The 19,615-nt window shown below is 42.0% G+C and overlaps 1 protein-coding gene across 8 annotated transcripts; it reads right to left on the bottom strand.

Moving 5' to 3' along the window:
- Positions 1 to 898: 898 nt before the first annotated feature.
- Positions 899 to 19,595, bottom strand: bin1b (bridging integrator 1b). 8 transcript variants are annotated; one of them, XM_058051026.1, is made up of 19 exons: positions 19,147 to 19,588; positions 16,231 to 16,311; positions 16,103 to 16,157; positions 15,112 to 15,206; positions 14,945 to 14,980; positions 14,713 to 14,808; positions 14,521 to 14,628; positions 9,302 to 9,394; positions 8,768 to 8,853; positions 8,621 to 8,696; positions 8,490 to 8,545; positions 6,911 to 6,955; positions 5,724 to 5,763; positions 5,506 to 5,613; positions 5,393 to 5,413; positions 5,111 to 5,248; positions 3,213 to 3,266; positions 3,038 to 3,139; positions 902 to 2,943 (listed from the first exon to the last, which is right to left on the bottom strand). In XM_058051026.1, exons 1-19 carry the CDS (start codon positions 19,225 to 19,227, stop codon positions 2,842 to 2,844), a joined length of 1,473 nt encoding a protein of 490 aa, XP_057907009.1. In that variant the 5' UTR covers positions 19,228 to 19,588; the 3' UTR covers positions 902 to 2,841. The 8 variants fall into 8 exon arrangements, with proteins under 8 accessions (XP_057907007.1, XP_057907008.1, XP_057907004.1 ...); XM_058051021.1 differs by having other exon boundaries at positions 900 to 2,943; positions 5,111 to 5,413; positions 19,147 to 19,591; XM_058051024.1 differs by lacking the exon at positions 9,302 to 9,394 and having other exon boundaries at positions 899 to 2,943; positions 5,111 to 5,413; positions 19,147 to 19,594.
- Between the last annotated feature and the right edge of the window lie 20 nt (positions 19,596 to 19,615).

The raw sequence follows: 19,615 nt of genomic DNA, 5'->3' as shown, positions 1-19,615 counted from the left end.
TGATCATAAGGAGGAAGTCGCCAATTAACCTAGCATGTTTTTGGAATGGGGGAGGAAACCCGGAGAAAACCCACACATGCACGGGGAGAACATGCAGACTCCACACAGAGATGGCCGAGGGTGGGACTGAACTCAGGTTCATAGCTGTGAGGTCTAACCACTCAACCTCCTCCCACATTCCAAAAACATGCTAGGTTAATTGGCAACTCCAATTGTCCATAGGTATGAATGTGAGTGTGAATGGTTGTTTGTCTATATGTGCCCTGTGATTGGCTGGCCACCAGACCAGGATATACCCCGTCTCTCTCCTGCAGACAGCTGGGATAGGTTCCAGCATACCTGCGACCCTTGTGAGGATGAGCAGTAGAAAATAAATGAATGATTAAAAGATCATGTTGTTACCAGAGCTAGTTTTTTTTTTACTTTGGGGAAGATTGATGAACAAATTGGAGGTCGACTAGCTCCCGGAATTTTTTATGCTTAGAGATTTACTTTATAATGAGTTTTCAAAATAAAAAATGAAATAAATCATGCTCTTTTTTTGGTTGAATATGGTCTATTGGTTAAAAAAATATATACATATTTAAATTAACATTTTCAGGCATAAAAATGGCTAAACGCCAATACAAATGCAAAGCATTTGGAAGACTCATTGTGAATGTAGTATTCCACACTGGTCACTGGGTGTCAGTAATGTTACATTCATGCCTGTCATGCCTCCATTGGAGGATAGACATGCTTTCACACTCCCCCAATTTGAAGTACAATTGAGACTGATAATATCTATTTATTTATCTGTACTCTACAGACTGAACTTGCAACTGAAAGCAGCACAATGCAACATAATGTAGAGCTGTAAAGCATACAAGTCAAAAGTCAAATTGTATGTTGAGTGCGACAATTGTTTTTTTATGGGACACAGAATTTCTGGCGGCGCCCCTGCCTGACACCCTAATGTTTGTCAATTTTTATCCAAAATGGTAAATCCCAAGTGTAAGGAAAAGACAACACAGGCTTCATCCATCTTTAATAACTATTATGTGACTGCTTTATGTAAGTTTTCATCTGCATAATAATTATAAGTGTCCTTAATGCACAAGAATAGACACACTGACATTTCCATCATTGAACAATCTTGTGGTGGTAGTTATAGTGGTGTCCTTCAGGGTACTGGTCTTGGACACAAGTCACTTCCCTGTCATCATCTCAACATGGCCTCCTGATGCAAGTTCTGTTTTTAATGCAACATTCAACGTATGGCAGTGACACACCACATCCATAGCGTCTTGCCTTTGTCACTTGTTTCCAAATTGTAGCTGATCTCGGCACAAATTGCTGGGTGATCGGGTACGCATCCGGGTGGAGTCGTCACTGGCTCAAGCAGTTGGGTGTCAGACAAGTGTATTTGTAGCTAGACATCACGCCAAGTCAGTGGAAAATTTTGGAAAAAAGTTATTACTATGATAGTTATTACTACAATGATAGTCCATCATAAAGGGAAAAAAGAACACACCCGAGTTTGACTGACAACAATGCAAAATTGATACTAAAATATTGTTGGAACTCGAAAATACTCATAAAAAGGTAAACACAGACACAATTGCCTCACAACAGAAAACTATAGATTAGTCATTTCCTCATACCGCTTCATCCAAAACAAGGGTGAACACTTTTTAGAGGGGGGCGCTTATACTCTGGTGGTCATGAAACAGAACATACTTGCTCACAGTGCAACAAAACACACGCAGCAAGTTAACACATCACATAACTGCTAAGTGGGTGATAAACAACAACTAAACGCTAATCAGAGCACATAACTTAAAACTGTGATTTCCAAATGCCCGCAAGGCATGCTGGGTCGTCCAACTGCAAACAGCAACAACACTATGAACAATACAAAATAGGCTATCAAGATTATGTTAACTCCTCCTTGTTTCCTTTTCTGAAAACCCCAAGTTACTCAGCATGCCTTGCGGCAGGAATACTATACGTGGATGTTTTCTTGGTATGGGTATAGTACATGGATATTATATTTATGCCCACATGGTGCAGTACTTTGTGTGCCCTATGTGTTGACACGTTGTGTTGTTTGGATCACTTATTTGTATAAGCTATGTTGGTGACACAAGCGTGCCAGAACAGCTCTGCAAGTCATGTTGCCTGCTACAACTTCCATGTTAAAAGGTGTAAAAAAAAGGAATTTGGAAATGCCCGGTGGGCTGGATTAAATGCTTGGCGTCCATTTTAAACACAATAAATATACCCCCAAGAATGCAAGAAAATGTTCAGACGCTACACCCTCATGGAAAACAACGCAGGGAAACGATGGACACACGAGAATGGAGCCATGCACATCGACTTGGTGTAAAAAATACAAATCCATATGTTAAAAGCGCTATTTTCATCTGCTATGTTGACACCACATTCATTACGTCTGATGCGGAAGATAAGCTTTCACCGCTGTTTTATGTCTATTTTATGTTATGTCTTCATGCAACACACCATGCACACTCACACAATTGGAGCAAATCATTTCAATCTGCCAAACATTGTACCTAGATGATACTGAGTTTATATCTGGCCGTATTGAGCAAGTGTCCCCCCCAAGTGTCATACCGGAAGTGACACGGACTGTGGTTCCAACCCAGCCATATATAAAACATGTGAACTACAAACAGTAGCGGATACCTTCCGTGAATAATTACAGTTCAAACGCATATTCAGTTTAATTTAGCCTTGGATGAGGTCTAGATTCCTTTTTTTAATGGCACCATTTCAGACACAAAAAACAATCATTTGCTATTTCATTTGTTCTATCCCAGATATTGTACATCTTCAACCTCAAAACTTCTGGGTGAAGTTCTCGGGGAAGACGCCTTTGGATGAAATGTCTTTGCTGCGTTTCCAAACAGATTCCTGCACACCCATGAGCCAGCCGTCATCCTGTGCACACACACACACACACACACACACACAAATTAAACCAATAATGCATGCCTCCCCAGTGTGTCAAGTATTATAGAGCGGCGCCACTGACTTGCTCATCTGGGTTATCAAAGGCCACAACCAGCACAACATCGCCGATGGTCAGCTCCAGCTCGTCACCATCAGTGGCAGCATATTCATGGATCGCTTTCACCTGGGGTAGGAAGTTAAAAAGTTAAAACCAAAAATCGCAAATTGCACCTTAGACCCCTGCAGAGACGTCTCACCTTGTAGAGGAATCCAGGAGGAAGCTCATAGTCCGAGCTGTTGGATGAAGAACTCTGTCGTGAAAGAAAATGTGTGTGATCTGAGAGGAAGTTGTTAAGTTGATTAAAGTAAGTAAAGTAAGTAGGAATGTCCAATAGTCGGCGAGAGATGAGATATTGTGAGATATCGGATTATATCGGTATAGTTTTTTAAGCTGATATAGACATCGGAACACACGTAATGACGTGCTTGACAGATCTGTGTCCACGGCTTCCGGAGTGGGAAAATCTGACAATGTCTGCAGGTCATTTCCGTCTAGACAAGCAGCCCCTTCATTTCTGAAAACGATGACTTCATTGATCCGTGGCCATCATGTGACCAGACGAGAGCTTTGCTGACAAGCCTACATAATGGTATCTGAATATTTCGACTGGCATGACCTACCCCAGTGGACATTCTCCTGATATACATACATAGCTCCTCCCAAATGACTCGGAAGTGCACTTCTAAGCCGAGTCAACTTATGCGCATGCGGTCTTCTATAGTTTAGTGTGTGATGTGGTTCCGCCACACATAGGTGTGCCTTGCGTAATATATCCTTTTCACCCAGTGATTGGTCTTTCAAGTCTTTCACATGGAGACGTTCAAGACAAGTCCAAAGTCATAGGCTGGAGATTTTCAAGTCCTTACAAGTCATAAGCAGTGTTTAGTGTTTAACAAATAAAATACCATGCCAAGGTAACAATCTATTAGATTTGACAAATACTAGGCGTAGTGTGACAAGGCGTAGTTCCTGCTGACAAAACATTCAGGATTTAGCCAGTCCACGGCGAAACAATCCACACCCTTGTTTGTTTGTAAACCTGATTGAACGTTAAAAGATGCATTCCATGAGGCAGATTCTGTGGGGGAATTTGTCTTGCCAGAAATTACATGATATAATAACGATCACGTTAATTGAATACTTAATTCAATAATTGAAGCTAGCCGAAGTGAGCAACGCACTTCAGGTTATTTTCACAAAATAAAACACCCCCTAACTTTTCTCCTACAAAAAACAGTGATAAATCACTACTTTTACTTTGACAAAAACAAGAAGCGAACCAACTCGCAATACTATATTCTATTTGACACCACCATTTGGTCCATGCTGCTGCTCAGTGTTCAACCAACGTTTTTTTTTCGAGGCGACGTCCTGTCGCGTTGCATCCTGGGGTAATTTTAGTGTGAGTTATAAGCTGATGATACATATCAGCAGCAGACGGCCGAAATGACAGCCGTTTTTTTTTTATTAAGGTCCAAAAAACAATGCTTCCTAACAAGGGCTACTGTTGCAGCTGTAACCCACCCCTACAACTCTCGAACATGCGGGTTCTGCCTCACTTCCTGTCCATCACCCCTATCCCTTCCCAACCCCGGAACATATCTCTCCATGGCAACACATGCGCAAATACAACACATAACATAATACACATATTAGCCTTAAGATTACAATACATACTCAGCATTTCTGGCGAATGCAGTTTCTCGAATTCTCGAATACTAAAAATCGCATACTGCCCGTGTAGACACACTGCACACTGCATACTCAAGTTAGTATGAGTAGTAAGTAAGTATGCGGTTTCGAACACAGCCATATTCAGTACTCACTGAAAAGTCATTTGACTAAAGTCCGAGTTAAGTGCCAAGTCGTTGATGTCAAAGTCCAAGTCTTTGATGATTGTCCACGTCAAGTCCAAAGTCATCAAAATTGTGAATTGACTCTGACTTTAGTCCAAGTCCACATCTTGGTCAATATGGGTAAAGAAGTGCTGGACTTTATTGGGTGTTGCTAAGAAATCTCTACTGCCGAGTACGGTCATGTGACTTTTGGATCTGTGAATTCCCGACTTGGTTTTAACTCAAAGCTGAACTTTACCTGCGCTTCATCATGTCCCCAGCCCCCCGGCCCCACACTGGCGTCGTTAGAGTCCCAGTTGGTCTGAGCATTATAATCCCATCCAACCTGAAGCTGCTCTTGGAGCCGCTCCTCACCATCGGCAGCCGTCTCCTCATGCTGGAGGTTAAAGTTTGTGGAACGTTGCAGGAGAAGGAAGGGGGTTGGATGGGAGGGGTTTAGTAGGTGAGTGGGCGTCAACATGCAGTAGACATGTGAAGTGACAAGTGAAGCCCAAACTAAAACGGAAGAGTCCATTCTTACCCACGAGTCCCAAGAGCCCTCCTTCATGCAGCAGTAAGGCAAATATCTCAATGAGTCACGTACACGTGTCACGGACACACATTACACCACGGGCTGTCCAACAGTCAGCTGACCTGTGGTGTTGTGGGCTCTGCGTTAATATCAGAGATGTCATCATCGAGCGACTCGTCATGCTGCGGCCTCTGCGACGGAGGAGGCCGGCTGGGAGGCGGGCCAGGCCTCTTCCAAACACACGTGCACATGCAGAACAGCACACTTTAATCCACACACGCCAGTTTGGGGGATGCAGCACCCCGAGGTCAAAGTACAGAGATGTTTTTGTTTTTGGTACCGTCGGTGAGGTGGCCGCCCGGCTGTGGTTGGCTTCTTCACTTTAAGACACAAAGACAAAGAGGGACAAACGTGACACACTTGAACATAATCAACATGCAAAATGGCACACTCACTTCAGCGCAAAATAACTCAATCCAAACAAGCTGCATGCACATTGCCAAGACACAACATTATGAACACCTGACTTTGAGATGCAGTAACAGCTCAATTAAAAATGATGCCCCAAAATCTCTTTTGATTGTGTTAATCAGGGGTGTCCAAACATTCGGTCCTAGTTAAAATTTGGTAAACAGGCCAGACAACAGCATTACCTTAAAGGGGATCTATTATGGTCATTTTTCGACCCTTCGTATTGAGTTGTGGTCTCCGATAGAGCAGCTACACACAATAACCCGCACAGAAATGTTTTTAGATCTTCCAGAATCTGCACCTCTTCCAGCTGTATTTCCTTTGATTTGTGCTTCCTGCCAAACCGGTTTGTTTTCATTTATTCCACCCACGGCCCACCTCCGGGCATGCCCACTCCGCTGTGTTTGGTCACAGACCCAAAGTCGTTTCTAACTATGAACCAAAAAAGGAAGTCTGGCCAGCCAATCACAGGGCACATATAGACAAACAACCATTCACACTCACATTCATACCTATGGACAATTTGGAGTCGCCAATTAACCTAGCATGTTTTTGGAATGTGGGAGGAAACCAGAGTACCCGGAGAAAACCCACGCATGAACGGGGAGAAGATGCAAACTCCACACAGAGATGCCTGAGGGTGGAATCGAACTCAGGTCTCCTAGCTAAGTTTGATTAACTCTAACTCTAGAGTTAACTCTAGGGGTTGTTGTTTGAAAAATGGCCGGGATTGAATGAATTGTAGAATTACTACAGCAGCTGTTGAAAGTCTCTCTGGGAACACGAGTGCAAGTAGAATTGCAAGGTTTATAGTGTGTCTTTCTGTGTAAATATCCCATATGCGGCTCGTAGAAATGTTTGGGTGGGTGCAGCTTCCATCCAGGTCTCATCAGGTCTCATTAGAGACCATTGGATGTCTGTGAGTAGTTGTTCATAACTTCCCAGTTATTTTTGTAATATTTTTTACTGTATAAAAACAATTCCCTGAATTTTTCTAAGCATAACACTGAAAGTCAGGTGTTGCGGTGCAGCAGCCATGCAGCACTTATTATATACCTCTTTCCAGCAAGTACGGTCTTGGCTGCTGTAGTGCCATCTTTTCTGCAGTAGGAGGCAGTGTGGGTGACATTACTCTTCGGACATGTCAGATTCTGCTACGCCTAACTGCGAACGGTTTCTCAGCGCCAAATAGTAAGCCTCAGTAGCGCTTGGATGTGTCCAGAACCATCCCACTGTTCTTTTATGTACTATATTGTCATTATCAAAGTACTTCCTGTCAAAGACATTAAAAAACTGGATGCAATTTAAAAACTGCTTCAACTTGACTAAAAGAAAAATGAAAGGCACAACACAAGGAAATGATGTAGTCCCCTCAAACAATACGACAATACCAAGGATTGAAAGGATACAAAGTGAAAAAGTGTCTTTTTTTTGCATGTTTGTCACACTTAAATGTTTCAGATAATCACAAAATTTAAATATTAGTCAATGATAACAATTTAACACAAAATGCAGTTTTTTGAAAGCTTTTATTATTAAGGGAGAAAAACAATCCAAAGTGATTGCCCCCTCAACCTAATAACTGGGTGGCCCACTCTTAGCAGCAACAACTGGAATCAATTGTTGTAATCCAGCATAAAACACCTTTTAAAGGTCATGCCATAGCATATCAATAGGATTCAGGTCAGGACTTGGACTTGTCCACTCTAAGTCTTCATTTGGTTTTTCTTCAGCCATTCAGAGGTGGACTTGCTGGTGTGTTTTGGATCATTGTCCTGCCGCCAAATCCAAGTTGGTTTCAGTTTGAGGTCACCAACAGACGGCCGGACATTTTTTAGTAGACAGAATCCATGGTTCCATTTATCACAACAAAACAGCCCCAGACCATCACACTATCACCACTATATTTTACTGTTGGTATGATGTTCTTTTTCTGAAATGTGGCGTTACCTTTACACCAAATGTAATGGGACACACACTTTCCAAAAAGTTAAACTTTATCAGTACCACTGAGTCGTAAAGGTCTTTTTGGTCTACCTTAACTGAGGCAAGTGAGGTCTGCAGTTCTTTGGATGTTGTTTTGGGGTCTTGGATGAGTCGTCGCTGCACTCTTGGGGCCATTTAGGTGGGTGGCCACTCCCAGTTTCACCACTGTTCCATGTTTTCACAATTTGTTGATAATGACTCTCACTACGGTTTGCTGGAGTCCCAAAGCTATAGAAATGCTTTATGACATTTTCCAGACTGGGAGACTTCAGTTAATTAAGTTATGAATTAACAGAGTCCCTCCTGTTAATCACTCAAATGACTTTTTTCACACAGGGCCATGTAGGTTTGGATTTTTTTCCTCCCTCAATAATAAAAAGTTTCATTTAAAAACTGCATTTGTGTTGTCATTGAGTAGTATTTAAATTCGTTTGATGACATGAAACATTTAAGTGTGACAAAAAAGGAACAAAGTAAGGAATCAGGAAGGGGGCAACCACTTTTTGTGTGGTTGGGGCATAGAAAACAAGTAGGATTAATTAAGCTCTGCTTTTTCGTACGTGTTGAATAGCTTAATGTCCCTTCATGAAGTAAATAAACTACTATTACTACTACTATGACCATTAATTGAAACCTTTAACAGACTTACTTGAGCTGCCGCTGTTCTTCCAGTTTGGTCATGATGTCATTCAGGTTTTGACTCAACTGAGGGATGAGGAAATAGAACGATCAAGGAGGAACATAAAGCTGTGACCAGAAAGGTTCATCATTTGCAGTCACCTTGCTCATCTCTCTGTGGAACTTCTCCTGATGAGCCGCCAAACTCTGGAATGTGTTAACATAGACGCCAACACGACTGCATGCACACACTCTCTGGTCAGGATGAATGCTTATGAAACATGTTGGTTTGTTGTGGAACCGTCTCACCTGTCCCACAGCACTGGAAGCTGGTCTTGTAACTCCACATTCAGCTCCTCAAAAATCTTCTGAGCGCGACCCAGCTCCTCCTCGGCCTACACACACACACACACACACACACACACACACACACACACACACACAGATAAATGAATAGCAGCACAGCTATTACACAATATAATTCAGTGGTTCACATGTAATTACTATTACTAATACACTAAAAAGTGTAATTACTAACACTATTTATTCTCCACATTATTATTATTGTTATTATTTATTATTACTTATCTTCTTTTGTGTCTGTTATATGGGAGCCAGGCAACGACATTTCGTTGGCAATTTCACTACTGTGTTTTTGTGCAATGACAATAAAGGAAGTCTATCTATCTATCTATCTATCTATCTATCTATCTATCTATCTATCTATCTATCTATCTATCTATCTATCTATCTATCTATCTATCTATCTATCTATCTAAAACAAACAAGTCCCCAATGAATGGAAGTGAGACCACATAAGGACACAAGCTGTCATGTCTTCACCTGGTTGTAGGAGAGGTTAGTCTGAGCCACCTGGTGGGCAGACAGCAAACCCTGAGCCCAGCTCGGCGCCGCCATCTCCAACAGGGCCGCAGGCTGAGCATGCACACCATGCAGAGGAAGACGATTGGGAAGGGGGTTGGGGTGGGGGTTAGAGGGCGAGGAGTTACGAACAAAGCAAACGTGTTAGTGAAGAATTACCAGGGCAACACTTTGGTAATGGTAATGGTTTTATTTCATTTGAACATGCATCAGATTACAATTGAGTGCATCACATAATCAGTTCCCAGTTCCACATGTCAAAAAGGAGTAGGAAGAAGCAAAGCTTATTAAATCCTACCCCTCCATCTGGTACTTTTACAATCAGTAACTGTTACATTTGTTCACTTCCTGCTTTCCTAATATAGTATTTTTAATATTTATTTATTTGTTTATTTATATATTTTTCATTTATTTATGTATTTATTTCCGTATTGATTTATTATTATTATTATTTAAGTACGAGGTGATATGACCATACTACCATACTAACTGTCATATATATATAGTGACGATGAGTGACGATATATATATATATATATATATATATATATATATATATATATATATATATATATATATATATATATTGGTTTTGTATATATATATATACATATATATATATTTTATCATTTCTTGAATTGGCTCATCGTCACTATATTGACAGTTAGTATGGTAGTATGGTCATATCACCTCGTACTTCGGTACATGACAAAAAAATTAAAAAAAAAAAATATATATATATATATAGCTGTGATGTCTGTGAGGTCTATATATATATATATATATATATATATATATATATATATATATATATATATATGGCGGCACAGCGGTTCAATTCCCACCCTCGGCCATCTCTGTGTGGAGTTTGCATGTTCTCCCCGTGCATGCGTGGGTTTTCTCCGGGTACTCCGGTTTCCTCCCACATTCCAAAAACATGCTAGGTTAATTGGTGACTCCAAATTGTCCATAGGTATGAATGTGAGTGTGAATGGTTGTTTGTCTATATGTGCCCTGTGATTGGCTGGCGACCAGTCCAGGGTATACCCCGCCTCTCGCCCAAAGACAGCTGGGATAGGCTCCAGCACCCCCGCGACCCTTGTGAGAAAAAGCGGTAGAAAATGAATGAATGAATGAATGAATATATATATATATATATATATATATATATAAACATCAACTGCTTGTATTGTTTCTTGAATTGGCTCATCGTTGTGCATTGTTTGAGGTCCTTACTCAATCCATTCCATAGTTTGATTCCACATACTGAAATGCTATGGCTTTTTAACGTAGTCCTAGCATATAAGTGTTTCAAATGTAGTTCTTCCCTGAGATCATATTTCTCCTCTCTTGTAGAGAAGTCTTGGATGACATTTTTAGCTAATTGGTTATTTTTAGCCTTATTACTTTCATAGCAAACCGAGGATCGTATCAGTCATACTTAAAGGGGAACTGCACTTTTTTGGAAAAAGTTTGGGTAGTATACGTGTTAATGCATGATTACAGCATGTACATCAAACCATACAATGTTGTTAGAGGTTTTTTAGAGGGCTGTATAGTCGAAATAGGTCTATTCCAATGATGAGCATTTTTAGCTAGCTCATATTAACTTGTTTTCTCGTGTTAAATGCACAATTCACATAAGGAGTGTGAATCATGCACAAAATTCCACAAAAAGTGCAGTTCCCCTTTGAAATGGAACCCACTTGGACTGGGTGACAGATGTCAACATAAGTGGATGTTGACATAACCCAAACTGAAACTTCCCGGGTGCATTCATTTCACAGAGCCCATAGCAACGAGCACTACTTCCGTCAACAATATCAGCACAGACAGAGCATTTGCTACCGATAATCATGGCAGACATTTTGAGAGCCGCTGCCATTCTCACACCGTTACCATGTAGAGATAGTTAACGGTCACTTACAACATCTCAGCTGGTAAATACAAGTTAAAGGGCTTTATAGGCAGAATGGGAGCATTGTTAGCAGCTGATTTTCTCTCATTAGAACGCACAAAAAGGGGGAAGTGGTCATGTCTAATGCCATAGCATATTTTGCATCGGTTGTGGCATGTCATTAATAGTAGGGCCACCTACTGGAAAGTATAAAGGGGCCATTTTGATGTTTTCACTTAATCAAATCAACTTTATTTGTAGTGCACTTTTCCTGCAAAGACATTTGCAACATTGAGTGCTTTACAGAATTAAAAGCAATTACTAAGAAAGCCCCTCCCTCCCACCCTCCATACTAGACACACACACACCCACACATACACAGTAGGGAGACATGGCACTGAGGATCAAGGAAACGCCACCTTTGGGGCCGTCCACACTGGGAGTAGCTGCAGGCCGTGCCATTGGGGGACCAGCACCTGGGCCTCCTGACTCCGACAGACGGGCGGACCCCCACATTAAAAGGGAGAAACCCCCAGCCGGCCGGGTCGAAGGAACCCAAGGATGGCACCCCCTCAGCAGACCCGACACAGCCCCCAGTGTGGAGGACCCCCCCTGAGGAAACACTGGAGTTAAGACTAAAAGCATAAAATAGGACTAAAAAGATAAAAACATAAGAAAAGTTTAAAAATATTACTAAAAAGCCTGATTAAAAAGGTGTGTCTTTAATCTTTTTTTTTTAAATATCAACAGTCTCCGCAATCCTGAGGCTCTCCGGCAGGCTGTTCCACATAGTGGCTAAATGCTGCCTCACCGTGGGTTTTTGTTGTGGGTTTTGGTATTGTTAAAAGGCCAGTGCCGGAGGACCGCAGGGTCCGTGGGGGTTGATATGGTAAAAGCAGATCAGATAAATAAGAAGGTGCAAGGCCGTTAAGACATTTAAAAACCAGTAGGAGAATCTTAAAATCGATCCTGAAGCCTGAGAGAGAAACGGACGGACTCTGGCTATGTTCTTAAGGTGATAAAAACCTATTTTTGTTATAATTTTGATATGTGGGATCAAATTTAGCTCAGGGTCAAAAATCAAGCCCAAAATTTTAACTGATTCGGCTGGTTTAAGATCCTGTAGTTTTGGTAAAAGTTTCTCTCTCTGGCCTTCAGACCTATAACTAAAACCTCAGTTTTGTACTGGTTGAGCTGTAGGAAATTTTCTGCCATCATGACTAGTGGCCCTGAGTCATCAGGAGATACGGCGATGTATAGCTGTGTATCATCAGCATAACTATGGAAGCTGATGCCGTGCTTCCTGTTGACGTCCCCAAGGGGAAGCATGTAAAGATTAAAAAGGAGTGGACCTAAAATTGAGACTTGGGGAACCCCACATTCAATTTCATGGGTTCCTGAGGAACATGTATCCATACTTACATAAAAGCATCGGTCTGTGAGATAAGAACAAAACCAGTTAAGAACAGTACCGGAGAGGCCGACCAGGTGTCTGAGTCTATTTAATAAAATGTCATGGTCCACTGTATCAAAAGCAGAGCTTAGATCCAGTAGAACCAACACTGTGAGCTTTTTATTATCTAAATTCCACCTCATGTCGTTTAAAATCTTTAAAAGTGCTGTCTCGGTACTGTGGTTCCTCCTAAAGCCAGACTGATATTTTCTCTAAAATGCTATTTCTGTTTAAAAAGTCATTAAGTTGGTAAAAAAACTGTTTTTCTAAAATTTTACTTAAAAACGGCAAGTTGGATACGGGTCGGTAGTTATTAAGAACGTTGGGGTCTAGATTGCTCTTCTTCAGAAGGGGTTTCACCACCGCCGTTTTAAAGGCGGTGGGGAAGACACCCGTCTGAAGAGAGCAATTCATGATGTTTAAAAACTGCTCCTCAAAGAATCCATAAAGTGATTTTAAAAGTGATGTGGGAATTGGATCTAAAAGGCAGGTTGTTGGGCTTACTTGGGAGAAAACTCGACCAAGTGTCCTTGCATCAACCAGGGCAAAACTCTCCAGTCTCTCCTCAGGCAAGGACAACAGTCCAGGTGTGGTAACAGAAAAAACTTTCTGGGGTAACAGGCAGGATCTGATGTCCTTGATTTTAGTTCTGAAGTGGTCTGCAAAGTTTTCACAAAGATCATCTGTTGGTGTCTTAAAGACTTTATTAAAATTAGTGGCTGTTAAAATGTTAAAGGTGGAGAAGAGGAACCGGGGATTGTTTTTGTGGTTGGTAATGAGTAGTGAGAAATGGGAAATTCCTTCCCTTTTTGACTGCGTTATTGTAGATTTTGAGTTGTTGACGTAAAATCTCGTAATGAACTGTCAATTTACTTTTTCTCCATCTTCTCTCAGTACTCCTGCATTTTCTTTTCAGTTTATTGATTTCATCGTTTTTTCTCCACGGGGGTGTAGGTTTTCTTTTCATTGTTTTTGTTACAGGTGGAGCTACTGAGTCCAGAGTTGACTTCAGTTTACTGTTAAAATTATCAACGATAAAATCACAAATTGCAGGTAAAATTTCAGCAGGAGTGCGCTGTAAAATCTCAATAAAATCTGCAGCCACTTCAGAAGTTAGATAGCGCCTCCTCCTGGTTAAAACTAAAAAAAGACTTAAACCAATCCAAGACGCTAAGAAGTTACGTATATTTAAAGACAAAAACAGCCTGCATGTCAGCTTTTATTTTTAGAATGTGGTATGAGCCAATACAAATTGAGCTGCGGACCACAAATGGCCCGGGGCAGAAATGAAATGAAATGAAGTAAACAAAAGCTTGCAAATATAAAAGCCTGCAAACTTTTTGGAAAAAGCTGGAACTTATTCATCAATTCGTCAATATTATTTGTAATTACGTCCTGTATTGTTTGAATGTTGAAAGCAAAATGACAGTGACATCATCTAGGTCATACCGCTCAGGTAAACACACATGGTGGTGAAAGATAATGGTAAGTTGCTTATCCTTCAATTATTGTTTTAAATTGGCTTATTGATTGTAAAGTGGTTTTAACAGTATCACTCGAGTTCTTTGAACATCCAGCAGCAACACAACATTTTAGCATGACTACAGTTTGGATGAAAAATATACTGAACCAAGTCGACGAGCTAATGCACCTCCAGAAGCGTTTCATTACTCTGCTTGAGCTAAGAGGTGTTATCTCAATGACGTCATAAATGTCATTTTTAGGAATTTACCGTTCCCTTCCAAAAATCAAAACAATGTGGAACATAATTACGCACAATATTTAACAAATTTAATAAGCCAAGCTGATGAATCAAGTCAAAATGTTTACCTTGGCGATCTTGGCCTCATCCTTCTTCTTGCCTTTCTGTAAGGAAGAAAAGTGATGCCTGGCGCTGTCAAAGTCCACCATCTTCCTGTCACGCTTTGCAATGCGAGCCTTTGAAAGAAATCAGCGGACTCAGTCAAACAATCGTACTTAATACATTTTCACCCTCAGGTTTTCACATTTGGACTTACACACCTTGATGTCAGGAAACTGAGCCAGGTAGGAATCCATGCTGAGCACCGAATTGTCTGTGATGTTCTGATGGAAGTCCAACCACTGTGTGTCTGTGTCCTACAACACACACACACACACACACACACAATGGAATGTCCATTTAGTCAAACATCCTCAGCTCCCTTAAACCTAACACGGGAATGACATCGCATCTTTTTTTATCCCGCTGCCTTTAATCCGTCTACACTTTTACCTCCAAGTTATTGTCCATCTCCTTCTCTATCATCTCCTTCAGCGGGAAGGACACACGCATGCACAAAGAAAGTGACAACAGAGTGAAATGAAGGTGACTGAGGGAGTGCTGATGTCATGAGAGAAAGACGGAAAAGGGAGGACGGACGGACAGACCAAAGACCTCACCTCCACTAGGGTGTCCATCTCTTCTTTGCCGAACCATTCAGGCTCGTACATGTCGGCCAGACAGTCCTGTAGCCTCCGAGATGTCTCGTGCATCGCTGAAACATGTCGGACATCAAGTATTTGTTTCAAACATAAAGTCACATCACTTGGTACTCCTATTATTCTTTGTTTACACCAGATTGAGCAGTTAGCTTACAGCTCTTATGCACAGGCTATGGGATCACTGCAGGGACATAATGGACCGTTAAGTATTTCATGTTGTCTAATTGGTTGTTTAGCTCTCTTCCTGCTTCCGCATCCTCATCCTTCCACGTCCTCCTCCTTTGCATTCACATCGTTGCCAGTGAGCTCCTTTGATGCTCGGATGCCAACGACAGTTAGCCTGTGTTCCTTGCTATTAGCGGCAATGGCGGCAACCTTTGTATTGAATTGTGTACTCCTATAGAGCGGCTTCACAAGACAACCTGCACAGAAAGCTTTCCTTTCTAGATCTTCCAGAATCTGCACCTATTCCGGCTGTATTTCCATGGTCTGTTTTAATTCATTCCAACCACAGCCCGCCTCTGCTGTGATTGGCCACACGGTGAAATCACCGTTCATTGGAGCTTGTATTCGGAAATGCCCATATAAGGAAGTCCGGCTCACTGTGATGTCACAGGGAGCCGTTGTTAGAAAAAACTCTCTGAAACCATCCCAAACTTATTTCAGGGCTCACTTCCAAATGTGCAAAGCTCATTATCTGAAACTGTGGCATCGTTTAACACGGGAATACAACATTGTAACGATTTATAGGTAAGGAAATTGGAAAAAGCATAGTAGGTCCCCTTTAAGTGAAATGTGCATCTATTCAATTGTCATACTTGGAGGTATTGAAAATCTCTCAAGTCTTTATATATAAGCATTGCATAGCAGTTACCATAGCAACAAAAATGCAACCATTCTGCCCCCGGCACTCGGGACCGGTGCTTTTAAAAGGCTAAGAGTGTCTTACTCTTCACTGCTGTCAGGTAGGCTTTTAGATCCTTCTGCAACTTGGTACCTTCGCCCTAGGGGTGAAGAAGAGCAGAAAAGCAAAGTGAAACCATCGCGAGCGACAGCGATGGTGCTCATGGTGCTCACCATCTGCTTGTTGAAGTTGGCCACCATCTCCTCAAAGACCTCATCTCTTGTCTCGTCCGCTTTGCCGAGTTTCTGCAAAACCTGAAAATCGCAACTTGTCAAGTCAATTTTATTTCTATAGAAGCAGGAGCCTAGAACCGTGCTCCTTGACAAGCTGAGCCCACATGAGCAAACAGTTCGCGGCGGTGACAAGGAAAACCACATCTGCCCTTCTTCGTTCTACGTTCTAATACATGATAAGGTCACCCAGGTCACCCACAAACTATAGGACTGGAAATATAGAGCTTTTTATTTAACAAAACAATGCGAGTCCATTTTGTACAGTACAGTACGCATGATCGTGTAGCTTTTTCCCATTGATTGAAATTAAAACTTCTAAAACCTAAAATAATCATATGTTTTCATAGCTGTTTTATGCAGCCATCGTGTTTTGATCTGACAGATCTTAAGAAACTTTGAACAAATGTACTTTGATCAAGCTGTTTGGACCACTGTAGCTGTTGGACACCAAGTGCAAGGTTTATAGTCTGAGTTAAGCACTTCGTGTGTTTATTATGCTCCAATCCTGCCTGGTGCACTGCCATTTCCATATTCCATGTATGGCAGTAGTGAGCCAGCTAGGCCTTCTCTGCAGGCCTAAAACCATGTATCATTTTACTGGTCTCAATACATGCTGTTTTCCTCGTCGCTCTCCTCCAAACAGGAAGAGAGTTGATTCATTCATTTTCTACCGCTTTTCCTCACGAGGGTCGCGGGGGGTTGTGGGCGTGCTGGAGCTTTGTTTTCCCAGTCTTCGGGCGAGAGGCTGGGTACACCCTGGACTGGTGGCCAGCCAATCACAGGGCACTTATAGACAAACAACCATTCACACTCACATTCATACCTATGGACAATTCAGAGTCGCCAATTAACCTAGCATGTTTTTGGAATGTGGGAGGAAACCGGAGTACCCGGAGAAAACCCACGCATTCACAGGGAGAACATATTTTTAGCCTTATGCATTATTTTAGCTGTTTGAAGATTAACTATATCAGCAAGTTTAAGTATTTGTGATTTTAGAAATAAGGAGTTAGAATGTTCTCTGTAGGCGGCATTATGAATTATAAGTCGGAATCAGAATCTGACTTGGCTTTATTACGTGTGTGAATGTACTGTGCAGTGAGCATGCATGCCATGGATTATTTTGTCTTTCTATTTCATCTGGAATAAACTTCCTTCCAGGGCGTTCCATGAAGAATGACAGAAAGACATGACAGTGGTCCCGTGGAATGGTGATCTCCAACCTGCTGCCAGGTGATGAAGGTAGCCAGCAGGCCATGATTAGCAGGCTGACCGGGACTTCCCCAGTGCCGCCTGCATAACGGGCTCATGTTTCCTTCTCTAGCACCACCGTGGGGTTGATCTAAGTGCACAAATAAAAGCCGTTTAGCAAGATCCCCCGTGCCTGTGGCATTTCGATAGCCTTGAAAAACGGCATAAAGACCCGCTTGTATGCCATTCACACATGCCTGCAATGCACCGGTGTTCCATTTCAACATCCCAAAATACACCCAGACACTTTGTGGCAAAGGGAGAAATGGGGAGGTGGGGGTAAGGGGCTATTCATAGTTGTGCGACCCCCCCATCGCCACAACTGTAAGGCATGGTTTGAACCCCTTGATTATTTTACATCTACCCGACTCGTCTCTGAGAGTAGATGCCAAGCAAAACATTTCAGTTTCTTTCTTCGCCGCACGACGACAGACTCGGCTGCAAGATGACGCCATGGAGCAGACAGCTGCGGACGACGCCCACCTAACCCCCACCCCACGACGACAGCCGGCAGCCTCATGGATGCCGATGACCCTCTGACCTTCTTTCACCAGGATGCATTGCTGCTGATTGGCAGCTTTTTCTAACCTCATTAAATATCAATGCGTTGATCATATGCTTTACACTGGGCCTCCTTTTATGCAGGGATGGCGCATACAGTATATATATATATTTGTGTGTGTGTGTGTGTGTGTCACGTGGCTGTGAGGTGATTAAAAGCTAAAGGAGCAGCAGACAAGCTGGACAAAGCAGTTAGACACGTCACTTCACACTGATAATCTACTTTCTTTTCAACGTTTTACGACTTCCTCTACGCAATGACAAATCATTTGCATATTCGTGTTAAATGCGGCAATATTAAATTATCTTATATTATAGTTTTTTTTATATATTCTTAAATTGTTGCTCATGATCTTGAGTAACGAAATCCACATTTTCAAGTATCCATACTGGCAATGCTGGCCCTGCATTTAATTGATATCAGGTCGATAGCAGTATTGGCAGTATCAACACACCTTAGTGTGTATTTCTTCCGGAGTATCGATAATACTGTGATAAGTAGAAACATGAAGTTTATGGTTGTATTTATGTAGTGTTGTACTATTTACAAACTCTGGGAACACGTCCTTGGACACAGGAGGGCATTTGGGATAAAAGGGGTTTTGTTATTTTAGTTATTTTCTATTATTGACTTTTGCTGACTGTAAAAAACGAGAATTGTATTCTACGTTATTATAATCATGATCAAAAATCCGGGTCAATGAAGTAAAACCTTGCAGTACAAAGTTACTAGGAGTAGGAGCGATCTCTATTGTAAATGTCTCCCTCTGGTGGAAGGAAGCGTCACTGCAGCGGTTCCACAGTTGGGATGTTGAATTTGAACTTTGAAGAATATAAAAATGAAGAAACATTTTCAAGTGCGGCTTGACGGGATGTGGAGAAACGCGAGAAGGACGAGAATGATTCAATACTCGAACAGAGCCGATGCATAGTCTGGCTGATATTTGATATCACGCATACACTTTGTAAGCATCGGCACAAAGCCGAGGTCAAGTGACGTGGTCCACCGGAACTGGTTGAGTTTCGGTAATAACTTTATCGTACCTTCTCCTGCGCTCTGCTCAACCTCTTCTGGACCGTGATGGCCAGTTTCCCGGCGGTGACCCCCTTCCCGGTCTCGGCCATGGCGTGCTGCGTTCGAGGCGGTGCTGAGTGGCAAGTGTTTCTGTGAGTAAAAGCCACCGGACGCGATTTGGCTCGTGCGCGTAACTCTAATCCCGGTGCAGCTTCTTAAAGGAGCCGTGCGTAACTTAATCCGGATTTTGTGCTGTAGTCCAAGTGAACAAGAGAAATAAAGTGGATCTGGAACAGAACCGTACAATTATGGCCTCTCGCTGCTAATTCATGAAGCCTTGCGCTCCAAATGGGCGACCGATTATGTTTCCCTCTTAAAGGCGCAGCGCTGCTAGTATTATTAGGCGACACCTGGCGTGAGCAGCCTTTAGGTCCATACTTATTTGTACACGCACTTTTCCAGTCAGATGGGAAGCTAAATCAGTCCCGATGCGCCCCC

Source organism: Doryrhamphus excisus, chromosome 16 (genome assembly GCF_030265055.1).
Source record: "Doryrhamphus excisus isolate RoL2022-K1 chromosome 16, RoL_Dexc_1.0, whole genome shotgun sequence".
Classification (NCBI taxonomy): Eukaryota; Metazoa; Chordata; class Actinopteri; order Syngnathiformes; family Syngnathidae; genus Doryrhamphus; species Doryrhamphus excisus.
Note: the sequence above shows the minus strand (reverse complement) of the source record. Positions and strands in the feature narration are given on the sequence as shown.